Raw genomic sequence first — 17,555 nt, forward strand, 5'->3', positions numbered from 1 at the left:
TCTCCCTCCTCAGGCCTCTGTCTGTTCCACCCACAGCCATGGGGGATCTGCCGTCTAGTAGCAATGTCAGAGAGTTCACATTTGTATTCTATCCCCACTGCAGCTGATTTGCCAGTTAGTTAGGATTCTAAAGAGGTGTGAGCCAACTTAGTTGTTGCCAAGGCCATCATATGTTTCCATTTTGTTCTCCATGTAACAGCAAGGCCAGAAGGGACTGTCACTGCCATTTATCATTGAAGGAGCAAGAAGGGTCATGGCAACATATGCTTTGCGCAACATCGCGCGAGAAATAAAAGTGCTAATAGCACCTTGCAGGAAGGATACAATGTACACATTGGCCACAGTCATGGAATGGCTTTGAATTTGGGCCCAAACTAAGCTCAGGAATGTCCAGATGCAGAGTACTGGGGAGGGGAGAGAGGGTGGAAAAGGAGAGGCTGGCAATGGTTGGATGGGCCTGTTTGTGTCTAGCCTCTCGCCCATAAAGCCCCAACCCTCTCTGTTGCTGAGATGTTCCGTTTTGAACAGAGTGTTAACAAGTCATTTCTTCAGGGAATTAATTTCTCTTCTGTTCTAGGTTTCACATAAGAAGCAACTGGAAAGCTGGCCATACAGGCAAGGGATCAGGAGCAGTTTTGTTTTGTTTTGATAAAGGGGACTTTTGAATTAAGGGGAGTTTAGCACACCCACTCATCTCTTCCTGCCTTGTTAGGTTTTTACATAGCACAGAGTACAACATAAATTTGTGGTCAAAGCACAGTTAAAGCGTCAGGAATGGTGCATAGCAGCTGAAATGCTTTTTGTATCTGTGATAAAGCAGGCATTTGTGTCATTTACCTCAGAGCCAGCATGGGGAACCTTTGGCCCTCCAGATGCTGTTAAACTGATATTGATGGGGAGGGAAGGGACAGTTCTTACCTCACAGAAACAGGATTCTATTCAGCACTTGGAAGCCACGTGTACGGCCCTTTGGGGAAGGGCTGTAGCTCAACAGTAGAGCATCTGCTTTGCATGTAGAAGGTCCCAGGTTTAATCCCTGGCATCTGTAGGATGGCCTGGGAGAGATCCCTGCCTGAAACCCTGGAGAGCCCCTGCCAATAGACAATACTGAGCTAGATGGACCAATGGTCTGACTCAGCAGAAGGCTATGTAGTGGTTTACCTATGTTGAGTTCTAAGTATTCACTTAAAGAAGGAAAATGCTAAAAAAAAATCAGTGAAAATTTAATGGTGGCTGGGCTGGCTCCAGGCATGCTCCAGCCTGCCTTGGGCCCTGGCACACACTGCCATGGATCGCACCGCCCACCCATTCCCTTGCTCTGCCTATCTTTCTGTCCTGTGTTTTGCAGCTGTGCGCACAGTGCTGCTCTTAACCAAGATGGTGGTTGAGGTTTCCCTAAGGGGCTGAAGCCTCCACCGCCATTTTGGTTGATGGCATGCATGCGTGCTATGCACATGCAGGGCTGCCATCAACCAAGATGGTGGTGGATGCTTCAGCCTCTTAGGGAAACCTCAACTGCCATCTTGGTTAAGGGCAGCGCTGTGAGAGCAGCCACAAAACACAGGAAAGGTAGGCGGAGCAAGGGAATAAGCCGGCGGTGCTACCTGTGGCAGTGATTCTGCCACAGATAGCAGAAGGGGAGCGCTACTCCCCTACCCTAAAGAGGGGCCCTTCAGGGACCCCTCTGGGCAATGGGATCCTCGGCCAGGGCCCAACCTTGCCACCCTTTAGAGCTGGCCCTGAATGGTGGCATCAGTTTCTTGGCTTTAGAGAGTCTCTGTTCTGGGAAACCTGTTGACATTTTATTGAGTCCTGCATGTTTGTGTGTTTTTTGCTCTGGATGCCACAAAATGATTGCTACCTCCCAGAGTTTAATATTTTTTAACCAAGGAAAACAAAACCTCATTCTTTCACATTAAAATGATTATATATTAATTTGGTGAAAGTTAAATTGCATTATTCCTTTTCAATGGTAAATTGTGCAAGCTAGATGAAGAATGGTTTCCTGGAAAAGAATATTGCTTTTGTGCAGCCAACCAATGGTTGGTTTCATACCAGAAAACTGGAGGGGGGGGGAGCAATCCCATTCCATTCTGAAGAATGGTTGCTAACATCTATGGGGGTAAGGATGGGGCCAATAATGGAAAGAACAAATAAATGTCAACTTACAAAGCTGCAAAATGCTTCATAAAAACGTCTCCAGTTCAGTGAGCTTGGGGGCTGTAATTCCTGACAAGCCGTTTCCTACTGCCCATGCTAGGAGTGATGCTCTACTTGGGAAGGGAATAGAGTACATTTTAAAATGTGAACATTTAATCTTCATTTCTTGCAAATGTTTCTTTTAGCCATTTGGCAGTGTGGCATTTGCTTCAATGGTTATTTTGTTCTGAATCATTTTTGCCATTTAAATTACTGTGGGCGTCCTTTCATGGGTTTTATGTGCATGTTTCATATAGGAAGCTGCCTTATACTGAGACTAGCCATTGGTCTGTCTGGCCCACTATCATCTACTCTGGCTGGCAGCAGCTCTCCACTGGTCTCAGACAGAGGCTTTTTCCATTACCTGCTACTAGATCCTCTTATTTGGAAAGAACAGGGATTGAACCTGGGACCTTCTGCATGCAAAACATTCTTTCTTCCATGGCACTGGAAACAAAGGGGGCTTTCAGGCTGTCAGTAATTTCAGGTGGGATTCAATCACATACTGGCAAATTCCTGTTGCACAATTAAAGTTGATTTGGAGGTCTTGTGCAACAAATCCACTTCCCCCCAAAACCACACTTTTGCGATAAGGAAAGTGATGGAAAAATACACTGGAAAATGTGGAATAATGCTTGATGCAACATCATCCAACCTTCCTGAAATGAATAAAAATGAATGTTCCATAAATGGTCGTCTGGAAGCACCCAGAGTAGGCAGAGTCTAGAGATGGTCCAATCTGTCAATATTGGTTTTCTCAGTTTCTTATTTATCCCGACTTAAATTCAGTTCTTCACAGTTCCGCAGTAATTTGCAATTTATTTGGGGGGGGGGAATCATAAAAATTCATCAGCATTTTAGTGTCAATTTCTAATAAGCATAAACATTTTTGTATGCAGTTTTGACTAATATGTACATTTTTGCAAGCAATTTTCCCTAATAAAATGCATTCTGTGTGCTATTTTCACTTATATACATTTTTATGCACACTTCACCCCAATATATGCATTTTGTACACATTATTTGGATGGAGAACTGCATTGCAAAATTCAGAGCAGAGTGAATTTAAAAGGATGGCATGCTGTTTTAGAAAGTGTGAATTTGTTAGGTTTGCCTTTTAATGCAAACTGAAGTGAATTTCTCCTCCATCCCACATATTGGACTCTTGGGAGGATAACCTGAGGATGGATTTGGTGTCCTGATGTCCCTCCTTCCCCACCAAACAACTGAACAGCAAGATGTTTTTCTGTACTGCTGCTGTGCTGTGCACATAAAATTGATGAGAATTGTGCTCATAAAATTCGAATGCAATGGGTTGGCAACAATAACATCTGCATTCTCTGTAAAAACTGAACTGAGGGAAGGATTCTGTTCCAGACTAAATGGCTAGTATGGAAGCAACCAAGGTAATCAAATATATACTGCATAACAAAAGCAACATGAGCTCAACAGCTTTCAGGCCAAGTATGGACATTACTTGAGTGTCACACATTGGAAAAACAAAACCCTATAAAAGTTTATTTGGCAGTTGAAGGAGAAAATATGCAGCAGTGGGATATATACATATACTTTGACAGCTTCCTCCGTTTTCTGATTGATGTTTTTTTCCCCTCATGCCTTTCTCAGAAGGGCAACTAAAAAGCATGGCAGTAACGTTTCCCTTTTATTGTATTCCAAGGTATAATCGACTACAGGGGAACCAAGCTTATGCTTCTTATTTTATGCAATTATGTTTGGCTCTGAAACGGGGTCTCCTCAGTTTCACAGTTTTATGTTCCATATTGTTTCAATAACACTTAGACTGAAGAGAAGGATTTAAGATGGTTGATGATAGCTTTAGGAAATAATGGGCTACAAAACTGGACAATTTCACACAAATTCTACTGAAGTCAAAGAGAGCAATAATTTTGTTCCATAGGTTTCCACATCCACATAGATTTAAATATTACTTGAATACATAGAATGTTTTATATCTATATATGGGGATCAGCCACTATTGAGAGTATACGCTATGTGAATGCCTCCCTCACATAGGAAGCTGCCTTACACCAAGTACAACCAAGTAAGACCATCATGGTTCATGTAGTTCACTGACAGGCAGCAGCTGTCCAGGATTTCAGACAGGGATCTCCCCCAATACACACACCTGAAAATGCTGGGGACTGAACCTGATAGGTTCTGTATATAAAGCATGTGCCCTACCAATGAGCTACATCCCCTCCACATGCATATGATGTAAGGTGGCAGATAATGGGGAGTGGGCACTGGTGTTAAGGAACAGAGCTGGGTGTGTGCCACACAGCCTGCCTTGCACCTCCTAAACTAGCCTGCTGCCCCCAAGATGCAGTCAAAGTCACTGTCCCATCACCAGGGTTGAAGTAAGATTCTTCAGCCAGTCCAAATTTTGTGAAACGGGAGAGCATCTTGCTCTTTGCCTCAGGTAGCAAAATGTCTTAGGCTGGTCTTGGGAGTTCCCAGTTCATGTGATCTCTCTCTTTCTCTCTCTCTCTTTTTAAGGGAGCAGAATTGGAAATGCACATGGTAATGTATGAGCATGATAAACAGGATGGGTGGCACCTGGTATATTCAGAGTCCCAGGGCTCTTAGAAATAAGAATCTGGATGCTTAATAAGTGGATCATGTAGAGTTTAATTTTATGATTATTTCCTTACATACAGCCATAATCTGACTCCCATTCTTCCTTCTGAAGCCCCTCTCACCCTGCCAGGGCACTCTTACAAGAGTACAAATTTTCCTGCAAAATTTCACCTCTCTTTCCTTGTCATATACAGGTATCCATACCTGCCCTCGCTCTGCAACATACACGCTTGACTAATGATGTAGAATCATGACTTAGTCAGACCATCAGTTCAACTAGCTCACTACTGTCTCCTATTCTGACTGGCAGTGTTTCAGACACAAGGCCCTCCCACTCCTACCTGGAGATGCTGGGGACTGAACCTGGGGCCTTTTGCAAAGCATGTGCTCTGCCATTGAGCTACACTCCTTCCACAAATGACTTCTTGTGCTCACTTCATTGAGTGATGTACACTCATTTATCTGCAAGTCACAGGAATCAGTGGACTGCCAGTCTGGAATGCAACCAGCTGTTACACATTCTGGATCTGCTACATGTTCTGAGCTGATTTTGTGTGGAGTGAATTGTCCCTCTGTCTTGGTTGTGCCCACTATCTCCTCCACGGTAAGAGATAATTGTAGTTCTCCAGATTCCTAATGGTGGCCTTTCAGACATCTAGTTAGCTATCATAACAGGAAAGATAACTTAATTTTTTTCTTCCCCCATGCTTCAAAGAAGTCAGGTGCTGTTTCTTATTCTGTCTTCACACTGTAATTGGAACAGGAAGTCATGCTAAATCATGTCAAGTGGTATGATTTACAAAGGGTACTACAAAGTATCCTTTACAAAGTACCTTTACAAACACTAAAAAGGGTAGTGTTTTTATTACCAAATGGCAGATAATATGCTTCCATTATCAGAAATAACAATATCAATCAATCAATACTTTATTTGCTTATGGCCATAGGCCGTTGCAACATGAAACAGTAAAACAATAGTTCTAAAATACATTTAAAATAAGAAGATAAATCAACAATTTATTTACACATTGAGATAACATACTTTTCTCTGATCTTTCTGGCAGCAAGAGCGAAATTTGCCACCGCAATAGTAGTTTGGTTATTACTGTCCATCAAAAGTGCAATTATCAATTCATTAAAAGAAACACCGCTGGAAAAGCATGAAAGAGGAGCCAGAAATTTTCTTCTAGGATGAAGATAGAGAGGGCAGAGTAACATATAGTGTATTAAGTCCTCAAGGGCCATACAACCAAAAATGCAAAAACGATTTGCAAACAGAATTCCCTTATATCGGCCCTCTAAAATGGCAGTAGGCATGGCTTGGAACCTCAGCTCCGTAAAAGCTTTTCGTAACGGAGGACGAGTCAGAGTATTAAAATAAGATGGTGGAGCGTGATTAAGTTTTATTTGAGGGAACCACGGGGAGAAAGAAGCTGCCACAATTGAGGCTCTATCCTGATATGCATCGTGATTGAAGATCCAATTTTGAAGATCAGAGGAAGAGAGGCTTAGGAACTTAGTTGGAGTAAGATTGTAAAACTATAATAACTCCGTGTTTTTTTCCCCCCAGTCATTCACTCCCTGCGGGTCGTTCCAACAGAGTTTTATAAGGGAGGAATCATCCAGAGATCTGGACCTTTTCCAATATCTTAGAAAGGCCAGAGCAATCCTGGCAGCCAAGGACGGAAGGCCCAGTTCCGCCCTTAAATGGGCTGCAGGAGTACCCTTAGAAAGACCCAAAATTTGCTTCATAAATTGGTTTTGGAGAACTTCAAGTCTATTTTTAACCGAGTGGCCCCAGAGCTCTATACCATACAGAATTTTTGGAAGTAATTTGGCAGTGTAGATTTTTAACATTGGGCCTAAAAGCTGGCCACCACGCGAGTAGAAAAACTTCTTTAGTTGGCCATTTGATCTTAATGTCATCAGCTTAATCATTTCTAATTGGGAGGACCAAGAGAGATTATTATTAATACAAATACCTAAATATTTAAAGGTGCTAACTTGTTCTAGTTGATGGCCATTTAAGAACCAAATGGATTTCGTCCTACTGTACCTCCCACAAACCATTATTTTGGTTTTAGTATAGTTTACTAGAAGGTGATGGGTCTTGCAGTATTCTTCCAATCGAGAAAGCATTCTCTTTAATCCAACTTTATTTTGGGACAACAATACCAAATCATCTGCATAAAGCAGGGACGCTATCTTTCTATTCCCTACCGCAGGGGGAAAAAAATTGGGGGAGGCCATAATAGAAATAAGGTCGTTAATGAAAAAATTAAACAAAAAGGGGGCCAGGATGCAGCCTTGTTTAACACCTCGGCCAACTGGGATTTCGTGAGAAAGTGCGCCATTGGGGCCAAGATGGACCCTTAGCCGGTTTCCTTGGTGGAGAGATTGGATCTGATGTAGTAATCTCATATCAATATCTGCAAGTGATAATTTCTGCCACAATAGGTCTCTATCGATTAGGTCAAAGGCTGATGAAAAGTCTATAAATGCCAGGTAAAGGGACTTATATGCCCTCGATTTAACCTTATTTATAAGATGAAATAAAACGAAGGCATGATCAATAGTGTTTCTGCCTTTTCTAAAGCCCGCTTGTTCGATATGGATAAGAGAATGTTTAGTGTCCCAGTCTGTTAGTTTATTCAAGAGAAAACGTCCGTATAATTTAGATGTTACATCCAGCAAGCTAATTGGTCTGTAATTGGATGAATTGGCAGGATCGCCTTTTTTATGAATGGGCACCACAATACTTGTACACCATCCCGAAGGAATAATTCCAGTGGCATTTATTTTAGAAAATAAAGCAGCTAAAATGGGACTCCACCAATCAGGATCGGCCAGGAATAGCTCCGGTGGTAACATATCTTCCCCAGAAACTTTGCCGGGGTGAAGAGTAGATATTAGTTCTTTTACTTCTGCGCTACTAACTGCTGGCCACGTTGGAAGGGAAAGGGGGTTAGTAACTAAAGTAAAATTGTCTTTTTTCCCAAAAAATTTATGGAAATGGGAAACCCAAGTTGCCGAGGAAATTGGAGGATTTAAAGCAAGGGGTTTCCGTGCCATACCACTTTGTACCAATCTCCAAAACTCCGAATCATTTCTCTGAAGAACAGTTAGCCCCAAGGCACGCCAACTGTTAGCAAAGAACAATTTTTTTTTCTCTTTTAAGAGATTTTTATGAGATTTTTTTTTGGACAAGCAGACGGGACAGGGCTGTTTCAGAATAATCACATTTTAAGGCCCTGATCTGGGCGGAAAGGGCCCTTTTACTAAGCTCACAGTCCTTATCATACCAAAGTTTTGAGCCCTTGCAGGATCTATTTCCTGCAGTGGTGGTCATTAGTGGTTTAAGGGCAGCAATAATATCTTCGTATATCTTATATATATTCTCTGGAGATGTAATAGCCAATTGGTGAAGTTCGAACATCACAGAAGAATTCAATGAACATCTGACTTTAGAAGCCATAGTCTCTGACCATCTAAGGCATTTGGACCCAGGGAAGTTGCTTATCGAAGGCGCAAGCGGGCACAAACTAATAGTACAAAAAAAGCCATGAAAAGAGAGTTTTAAAGGGAGATGGTCGCTGTCTATCCTATCTTCCACTGCAAACTCCTTTATAAAAGGGGACAGGGAGGGTGAACCCAAAATGTAGTCTACTACACTGGCTCCCTTATCAGAAAGAAAAGTAAAATAACCATGGGAAGAGTCAAAATATGTACCATTAAAGCAAAACAATTGAAATTTAATTAAAAATTTGAAAAGATTATGGCCATTTTTATTAATAAGTTTATCTCTTGAAATCCGCGGAAGTAAGGCTAAATCTCTTGAAGAAAAACTGAGGTTATTGTAAATTTTGGGATAGTTAAGTCCCATTCTTGCGTTGAAATCACCACTAATAAGAAAAGGGCTCAAAGGATAGACACTCGTTAAATTATCAATAAAACCATTAAAGTCTAGCCAAGTTTGAGTGACTAAATTTGGGTGGAGGGGAGGGAAATACACATTAATACAAATAAGTGGCGGGTTGCCTGGAGTCATTAACTTTAAGGTCAGACAAAAATCTAGCCCAGTGTTCAATAATTCGGCCACTTGAGTATCTAAAGTAGTGGCAATCATAGTGGCTATGCCCCCACTACCACGACCTCTATTTGCCGTTCTCTTTGCCAACTTAGACCAGATCTTAAAACCTTCAAGAGAGGGTAAGTCGTCGTTAAGAAGCCAGGTCTCTTGGAGGCAAATGATGTCAAATGTTTTAAGATAATTAATAAACTCTGGGTCACCCGATTTATTTTTCCAACCCGCAATATTCCAAGATATTAATTTTGTTAGAGAAGAATTCTCTAAAACCGGTAGTTTGGACGCTGTATATGAAGTTGAGAGAACAGGCTGGACTAATGGCACTGTCGGTGTTACAGGAATATCGGGAGAATTTACAGATAATCAGGTTGAAGATCCATTTAAATGAGAAATTTGATCTAAGTTTGAATACTGAATGCAGCCATTATTAGGAATTAAATTAGAATTATAAGGTAAGTTTTCAGGTGGGCACTCCTGTTTTGATGGAGAGCCCAGTTCGTCAGAATCAAGAAAAAGAGAGGCTATCCACGTTGAGCCATTTAGAGGTAGAGATGTGGTGTTTAAGTGTCTAGCAGTAGTCGTATGCCCTTGAATTAGAGTTTGATTTAAGGGGGCCCTAGATGTTTCAATTGCAACTTGGCAGGTAAAACAACTCTGTGAAGAAAAATAAGAGGGAGAAGGAGGGTCAATTGAACTTAAAATTTTGTCAGCTGATTTGAGCAATTGGGGCATTTCTCCATTTTCAACTTGGTTATTATTTGCAGGTAAGAGTTGACACAGACTCGTTTTTAGTCGGTCCAATCTCCTAATTATTGCAGATTGTTCAAGCTTTGGGAGGTCACAAAAGGACCCCAAAAGTTGAAGATCTTCTGACTCTAAAGACTCCTCGAAAGGAGTTAAAGGGGAGCCTTGTTCATGTTGATGGGTTTCCTCATGTGGAGCCGAGTTAAAGGGAAAAGAAATAACAATAAATCCTCAGCAAGGATTCTGTTCATGTCAGGTAGGCCAAATTTAATGTTGATTTACGCCTTCTGATGTCAACTGTGGGAAAGGAACAGAAAAGTCATAGAATGCTTTGAAACCTATGGAGTTTAACTTTTTTCTTCATTTATTCTAAGAACCTTAAAATTTCAGAACTGTTTCTAGGCACCCAAGAGCAGCTGAAGCAGTCTGGACCTGGTTAAAAAGTTGTAGCGGTTGTTAGTCAAATTTCCTTCTTTTCTAGCCCACATCATTAGTGCCATTGTTAACTTTTATCTCTTTTTATCTGTAAATATCCTGTTGGTCTCAAAGTTCTCTCAAATCTCACATTTTGTGGGAGTGTTTCATAAGGAGTTTTGTTCTCAGTCACACACCACGTGACATGATTTAGCATGACATCCTGTTCCAATTAAAGTGTGAAGAGTGGGAATATGACATATTGTCTATCTGAGGCAGGTCTCCTGCCAACCTTTGGGAAGGTGCACGCCAAGTTATAATTTGAAATGCTTTAAGGCATGTGTTTATGGATTATGCTTGTGTCTCAGGTCAGGAGGACTTTGCCTAGAGAAAGCCACTGTACTGTATAGATATAGGTTCTAGTGTGTAAAATTTCTAGCGGAACCATGTTAAAGAATACACAGAAAAGCCAGGCTTCAGCACAATAAACACAAACACACCCAGAAGAAATAAAGAACACAAAGGAGGAGTCACTAATAGATTTGTCTCTGCTTACTTTGGATTAATCTTTTGAGTTAGATTGGTAAAAGGCTGTTCTCTCACTAGATCAACAAAAGATTCAAGGACAGCTTGCAGCAGCGGGAGAATACACATTTGGCTGATAATATCCATGACAGAATATCCTCCATGAATTCGTGTTTTTAAAGCCATTTAAGCTAGGGACTATAACAACAATTTGTGGCGATAGATTTGAGTAATTATGTGCTGCACACACAGACAAATGTTCTTTTGTTTATATACCTTGCAGGAATTGTGAGGATAAAATCAGGAGGGGGAGAACCATGTTTGTACACCACCTTGAGCTCCTTGGTGGAAAGATGCAACAGAAATATGATAAATATATAATTGGATGCCTGAAGAGACTTACCTAAGCATCTCACTTACAGATGTGCCGTTGGATTGTGGGTCCTCAAGGGGGCAGAGTTAATTTCCTTATGTACAATTGCTGTTAACATTTTAAATTACCACACAACAGGTTTCTTTAATCAGGTTAATGCAAGAAACTATACAATAATACAACCGTAGCCAAGCAGAGTTCTTAATTGGATAGCAGGCATTTCCAAAAGCTAATTATAATTTGGCTAGGTGTCTAGTAGGGACTAAATGAATGGGGTGGAGACAGGTGTGGCTAAAAAACATCAACATATATCAATTATAGAGAAAGGAAACTTCAAGAGATAGAGGAAATCCCCAGATTTTAATTTGAATATTATTTTCTGAAAAATATTCCATCAGAGAACTATAATTTTAAGAATATTGCAGTGTTAAGAGATATAAAAATTAGATCAGCAATAACTTTCCCATTTTAGCTTATCTGTTTATTAGAAATGCAATGGTTAATCCAGTTCTGCAAGCTATCCAAATCTGCTGTCTGTTCCTCATTTAGCCATACATCAATATTTCAGATTAAGCTTCTTGTGGGCAGAAGTCTTACTGCTTATAAAACTTGACTTAAGTGCTTTGTACTATAAATAATAATTACTATTTATTATTATTAATTCTCCTCTTCTTCTGCCTTCAGTAATACTACCAATGTATATGGTGATTTACAGAGCACATAAGCAAAAAGAACCCTGCCCCAGAGAGCTTGCAATCTAAAATTTCCAACAGAAAGAGGGGAGGAATACATAATGGCACCAATGAAAGTGAGCAAATGCAGTAATAGGTTTTAGTGAAGGATAAAGACCCTGGAGTTGAGATGTATATATAAAGAAGCTGAAAATACCAAGGGTTAAAATAATAGTAATAATGAAGGAGCTATAACATATAGGCAGCAGGCACAAAACTGATCTGACCTGAAGCCAACATCCAGCAAAATAAAAGTCTCTGTGATGCTAAAATTCCAGCTGAAACCTGGCATGATTTGTAGATAAAAAGCCTGCCCTCTTAACCCCAAACCACATTACAGCAATGCTGATGGGATAAGATGCCTCTCTGGACTCTGATGAGGTCTCTTCAGTGGAAAGATAAAGCCATCTGTATACTAGGCTTGTATTTACAATTCCACCACCCTACAATGTTATCAGTGGACTTTCCAATCAAATTGCCAGAGGAATTAAATCCAGACATAATATTTCTGAGTTCATGCAGTCTAGCAAAGGCCTGCATTCATAAAGGAGGTGACCACCGGAAATACTAGTTACAGCTGATAGGGTTGGGATGTATGTGTGGCTAGTATATCTATCAACTTATGTGTTCATTGCTGGCACCAGGAACATTGTTCATTAGCAGGACATGAAAGTGATTATATGCAACCTTATGTAGGGCAAGGCTGGTTTGCAGCTGAACTTTATGAGTATGCTGCACATGGACCTCTGTAGCAGCAGGTTCAATAAAGTTTATGCTTTGGTTTTCATTTATGCATTGTACTGGTTTGAGTGAATTTCCTCTACTTTACATACCCTGTGGCACTTGGAGAAGAGAGATACACAGAAGAACCTGTCAACTTCCAGCACTTTCATAATCTAAAGCAAAGAAATAATCTCATTCTATGTTGCTCACATATTCGTGACTATCATCAAAACATTTAGGGCCATATCCAGAGTACATGTACAAAGCCATCCTGAGTGGGTCCTACATCCACTGAAAATGCAGCCAAAATGGGTTGGAAGGCAGAGTGGTTACGTATAATGCCGTTGGAAAGGTAATAAGAGCTATAGATATTATCTGGGTGCTCTACAAGGAAGACATGGTAGACACCAAGGCTATACATCATTTCATGATGTTCATAGTTGCCATGGTTGTGGGTGCTGGGCTTTCCAGCACATAAAGGCCTATGCTGCCTAAAGTAGGGTCCAGCCACTGTGTCACTCCACACACATGACCAAATTTCTGTTGCACACTACATAAGCTATATTCAAGACAAAGACAATCATAGGTACTTCTGTAGGTATTATTCAGGAGCAAGACCTTGCTTCTGTACTGTACACATTGGCTCTATATACAGGAGTGCATTCTTCACTTTTTTTTTTATCCCCACAAGGAAGGGCATGTTCACTGGAGCTATGTAACCCAGTGCTTTCTTCACTTGTGCTTTTGAGAAAGGAGGTTGTTCTTTCTATGATGAACTGCAGCACCCTAGAAAAGGGAGCAGTGAATGCTGTCCTGGAAATAGTTCCATGAGCAAACACTGTAGAACAGGACAGCAGGTAGCACACTTGTCAACCTGAAGCAACTATTGTGAATGTGGCATCAGATGCACCGCTCTCCTCCTCACTCCTCGTAAAAGAGGAACATTGCCACGTTACTCAGCTGGCACAGTCTGAAACTGACTGTTTTTCCTACTGTGGCTCAGATGATGAAATGTTTGCATACTGACATACTGCCTTGTAAGTGTTATAAACAGACCCACAGTTCTTACAAATACGTGGTTGCTTCTCTGCTTTCTCTTTCTTTAGCTTGCGCGACTGCTACATTAATGCAATGGAGCCACTCCTCAGCATTCTTTTCATCTTTGGCCTTGAAAACGTAGGTCTTACGGTCTGTGAAGATTTCAAAGGCCCGAGGAAGGCTGCGATCTCTGCGCTTCTTGGCCACCACCTTGACACTCTGGACCTTACTGAGCTCAATGGGGCAATCGTCTGGGTCATCTTTCTAAAACAGAGAAGGAAGGAAGTGAAGAAGGGGAAAACAGAGTTCAAAATTGTTTCTGAATATGCATGGTTATTTATCAAGCCAGAAGGGGCTTTCAGGTGATGCAGTTCTTATTGTTTATTACCCAGTTCTCTCAGAGTTTAAAGTAGTCTATCAGCCATTTCCCCTCCCTAAATAACACAGGGGACTGTAGTTCTATGAAAAGAAGGGGGAAGAGAAAATTCTCAGTACCCCTACCAAGCTACAATCCCGGGATTCTTTGGGATCAGCCATGACAGTCAAAATGCAATAGCATCACTAGAAGTTTCTAGTGTAGATATATACTCAAAAGAGTCTAGGGAGGAAAAAAATAAAAAACATAATTTGTTCCACCAGAGCCAGTTTTTAGGAGTTGAGCTTAATGAGACAGCAATAAATTTTGCATAGCTTAACATGTGAGTGTTTCTCTTTCAACATTAGCACAGTTCTCTAACTGAATCCAGAGATGTAGGATTTGGGCAATTTTCCCGTTAGGGTTTTAAGCAGTCTAAATGCATGTGAAAGATGCCCCACTGATAACCCTGGACTATGAAGTGCTCTGTTTATTCTCAGAGTCAACCTGGCACCGACAGAAGCACAGGATCCAGCACGCCTCCACCTCCAAGCCACCTGCAGTGGCTCCTCTCCTGCTGAGGTACTCTTTGTTAAAACAAATTGTGACTGAGAGGTGGGCCTTTAAGGTATGAAGGACTGGACTGAAGCCCATGGCTCACTTATCATCAGCCCATTAGTAGTACATAAGCCCACAGAAATTACTAGGAGCAGAGACACATTACAGGTTTAAAATGCAGCTATGCTGTTTTTTTCTTGTGTTTCAATTCAGTTTTTGCAGATCCTGGCATCTTCAGCTGCCCACTGTCTGTATCTGGTTTCCCCACTTCTCCGTCTACTCCAACTTCTATTGGTGGAGCTTTCATCCCTCCAACGCCACCTCCCTGGAAATCATCTTCTTGTTGTTTCTCTTGGTGTTGGCACTTTATTTATTTTTGTTATTTATTTATTGTTAAATTTACATCCCGGCCTTCCTCTCAGAAGGAGCCCAGGGCAGGAAACAAGCATTAAAAAAATTAAAAAATCTTAAAAACCAAATAACTTTAAAAAACATTTTAAAAGCAATTCCAACACAGATGCAGACTGAGATAAGGTCTCTACTTAAAAGACTTGTTGAAAGAGAAAGGTCTTCAGTATTTAAGGGGAGGGAATTCCAAAGGGTAGATGCCACAACACTAAAGGCCAAATTTCTGTATTGTGCAGAGTGGACCTCCTGATGAGATGGTATCTGCAGGAGGCCCTTACCTGCAGAGTGCAGTGACCAACTGGGTGTAAAAGGGGCAAGAGAACTGCTGGGTATATCAGGTATCCTGGCCCCAAGCTGTATAGGGCTTTATATACACAAAAACTTAACCCAAAACTTTAAATAATCAAAGTGAGACCCCCCCTCAAGCTTCTTGTTTACAGATATTGATAGGCAGAGATGAGCACTGATCTCCACCCCCACCCCACCCCGCTGCCTCTTGTTTTAAAATGAATGTGACTTGTAATCTTAACCTGTTTACTAGGGAGTAAGCCCTATTGAATTCAATGAGGCTTACTTTTGAGTAGACACAGGTAGGATTGCAGAGGGTGGGTCGGTGGGAAATGGGATGCTCCTCCACAACACACACACACACAACACTGATGTCAGGCATGTAGGACCAAACACCCCCAGGAAACATTTCCTCTGTATACATCTGGGACTTGTCACTCAGACAACTTTAAAGTCAGAGTGAAGCTGGGTTTTTTATACCGCATCAAAACCACAGCATTTCAGAAGAAACCAGTGGATTGTGGGTAACTGTGGGTAACACTGTGTGTACCTGGATTCAAAGAACAGAGGTAATTGCATTTTAAGCCAGTAATGTGTCCCTACCCTAGGAGAGATATTTGCTCTCCTCTTCCATATTGTCATACAGGGTTGTTTCTGGTGTGCTACATGTATTTCTGATTGCACAATGGAACTTTTCACCCCCTTTCTTCCCCCTGTATGCCTCCTAAATCTGTTCTCGGAGTTCCCCCAACCGCCTGGAGCAGATTTGGGGAGGGAGCAGGATACATGGAGGCAGGACAGGGAGGGAAGTCCTGTTGTGCAAGTGGAAATCCTGGTGCTGATGGGATCCAGTAGTTGGATACCGCCCATAGTGGTGATCGGCTAGAAATTGTTATGTGTTGTTCACAATCCTTCAGTGACACACCATCCATGGTTCCCTTTTTCTTTCTCTTCCAAGTACCAGCTTTTCACAGTGCCTGTTTACTATGTGTGACAAGAGGAACATGTGAATAAATCATCTCAGCCTATGACTCCACTATCACATCCTGTAGCCTCTTGAAATGCTGGCAAAATGGTACTGGACACTATTTGCTGCCTGATTTAGGGCTGGTTCACAGAGAGATTTAATGTGAGATGGGTGCCACCTGCACCCCCATTTAATTTGCACGGTTTACATGATGTTGCAGTCAAAGGGAAGGTGTGTCACTGCTTTTCCCTTTAAATCCGAATCAAAGCAACCCGCTGAAAATGTGGTAAGTGAAGAAAAAAATGTCTCCACCTCGCTGCGCTCCTCTCATGTAGGCTCTTTCTTCTGATGTTTTTTGCTGGGGGGTGGACCATCACTTCAGATACTCCCCTTTCTCTGCCCACTAAACTCTCCATTTTACTTCTGATGGCTCAAGAAACAACTTCCAACTGGCGGCTCCCGAACTGCTGCAGCCCTCCTTTTTTTCATCCCTTACTCGCCTAGTAAACTGCCTTCCATCACTCCTGTTCTTCCGAACTCTTTCCACCCAAACTCCCTCGGGCTTTGCAAAAGCGAAGCTGAACTACCCCTGCAACTTTCCTGCACAGTGGGGGCAACTTTTCATTGCAGCATTGTTTCTCTCTCTCTCTGTTTCTCTCTCGCACACATACACAAAGCCTGTCTCCGACTACCTAATTTAAAAAAAGAAAAAGGAAGAAAGGGTTTTACTAGGAATAGGAGGGGGGGTGTTAGTCAGTGTCATGTCAATTTCACACTGAGGTGCTCTCCTGGCTTGGGCCTTTAAGCCCGAACAGTCATGGGGATTGCACCCCCATCTCCATTCTGATATGCCCAATTACCAATGTGACAGAAGGCGTGCACATGTGCACATGCACACACACACACACTCTTCCACTAAAAATTGCATTTCATAAGTACTTGATAAAAAGGGGTTTTGCTATAAATATGTCAGGAGGAAATGAAACAGACACAATAAAGTTTTTCATGTAAATTGCACCCCCACGCTCTCCCAACTTCAGCAGACCTCCTCCCCTTCTCCATTAGCAATACAGCAGAGGGAGCAAACATGTAAATTTGGGGGTGGGGCCATAAGGAAACAATGATACTAAAATGTGAATGGAAAACAGCGGATTGGAAGAGTGTGTGAATATTGAAAATCTATCGTGGTGGGGAAAGCTTTGTCTTTAATACGAAGTTTAGCTCCCGTGTGAATCAGCCCTTAGTAATCACTATTCTTCATCCCAATTCATCCCAAATGTATCTTTTAATATCATCAACACCCACAGGAAAGGCCTAATATCTACTCTGTCGTCGTGGCTTAACAAAGACATCTTCTCTCAAATAGTGCAATAATTTAGGATAAATTCTTGTTAAACACTTTAAAAACCCAATATAAATCAGTATTTACCTACGTGTCTGTGTAGTCCATGGCATCATTCCTTTAAAGATAGCAAACTATGGGTTGCCTAGAGTAAACTCACTGAAATTAATTGACCTAAGTTACTCATGTCCATTAATTTCAATGG

The 17,555-nt window shown here is 41.5% G+C and overlaps 1 protein-coding gene and 1 long non-coding RNA gene across 14 annotated transcripts in view; one reads left to right on the forward strand and one right to left on the reverse strand.

Annotated features, from left to right (window-relative positions):
- LOC133389461 (uncharacterized) overlaps nucleotides 1-14,098 on the forward strand; it is a 30,735-nt gene extending 16,637 nt beyond the window's left edge. Inside the window, exons 2-3 of the long non-coding RNA XR_009764115.1 lie at nucleotides 9,703-9,884; nucleotides 13,501-14,098. This is a non-coding gene — a long non-coding RNA (uncharacterized LOC133389461). The remainder of the gene's footprint in view (nucleotides 1-9,702; nucleotides 9,885-13,500) is intronic.
- Nucleotides 8,710-17,555, reverse strand: part of VEPH1 (ventricular zone expressed PH domain containing 1) — a 232,580-nt gene continuing 223,734 nt past the window's right edge. For 10 of the 13 annotated variants that reach the window (XM_061637141.1, XM_061637134.1, XM_061637138.1 and 7 more), the window contains one exon: nucleotides 8,711-13,696. In XM_061637141.1, the coding sequence (XP_061493125.1) occupies nucleotides 13,460-13,696 (237 nt within the window). In that variant the 3' untranslated portion in view covers nucleotides 8,711-13,459. Of the gene's footprint in view, nucleotides 13,697-17,555 lie in introns of all 13 variants that reach the window. The other 3 variants (XM_061637145.1, XM_061637143.1, XR_009764114.1) reach the window with 2 other exon arrangements.

The sequence above is a fragment of the Rhineura floridana genome, chromosome 7 (genome assembly GCF_030035675.1).
Source record: "Rhineura floridana isolate rRhiFlo1 chromosome 7, rRhiFlo1.hap2, whole genome shotgun sequence".
NCBI lineage: Eukaryota > Metazoa > Chordata > Lepidosauria > Squamata > Rhineuridae > Rhineura > Rhineura floridana.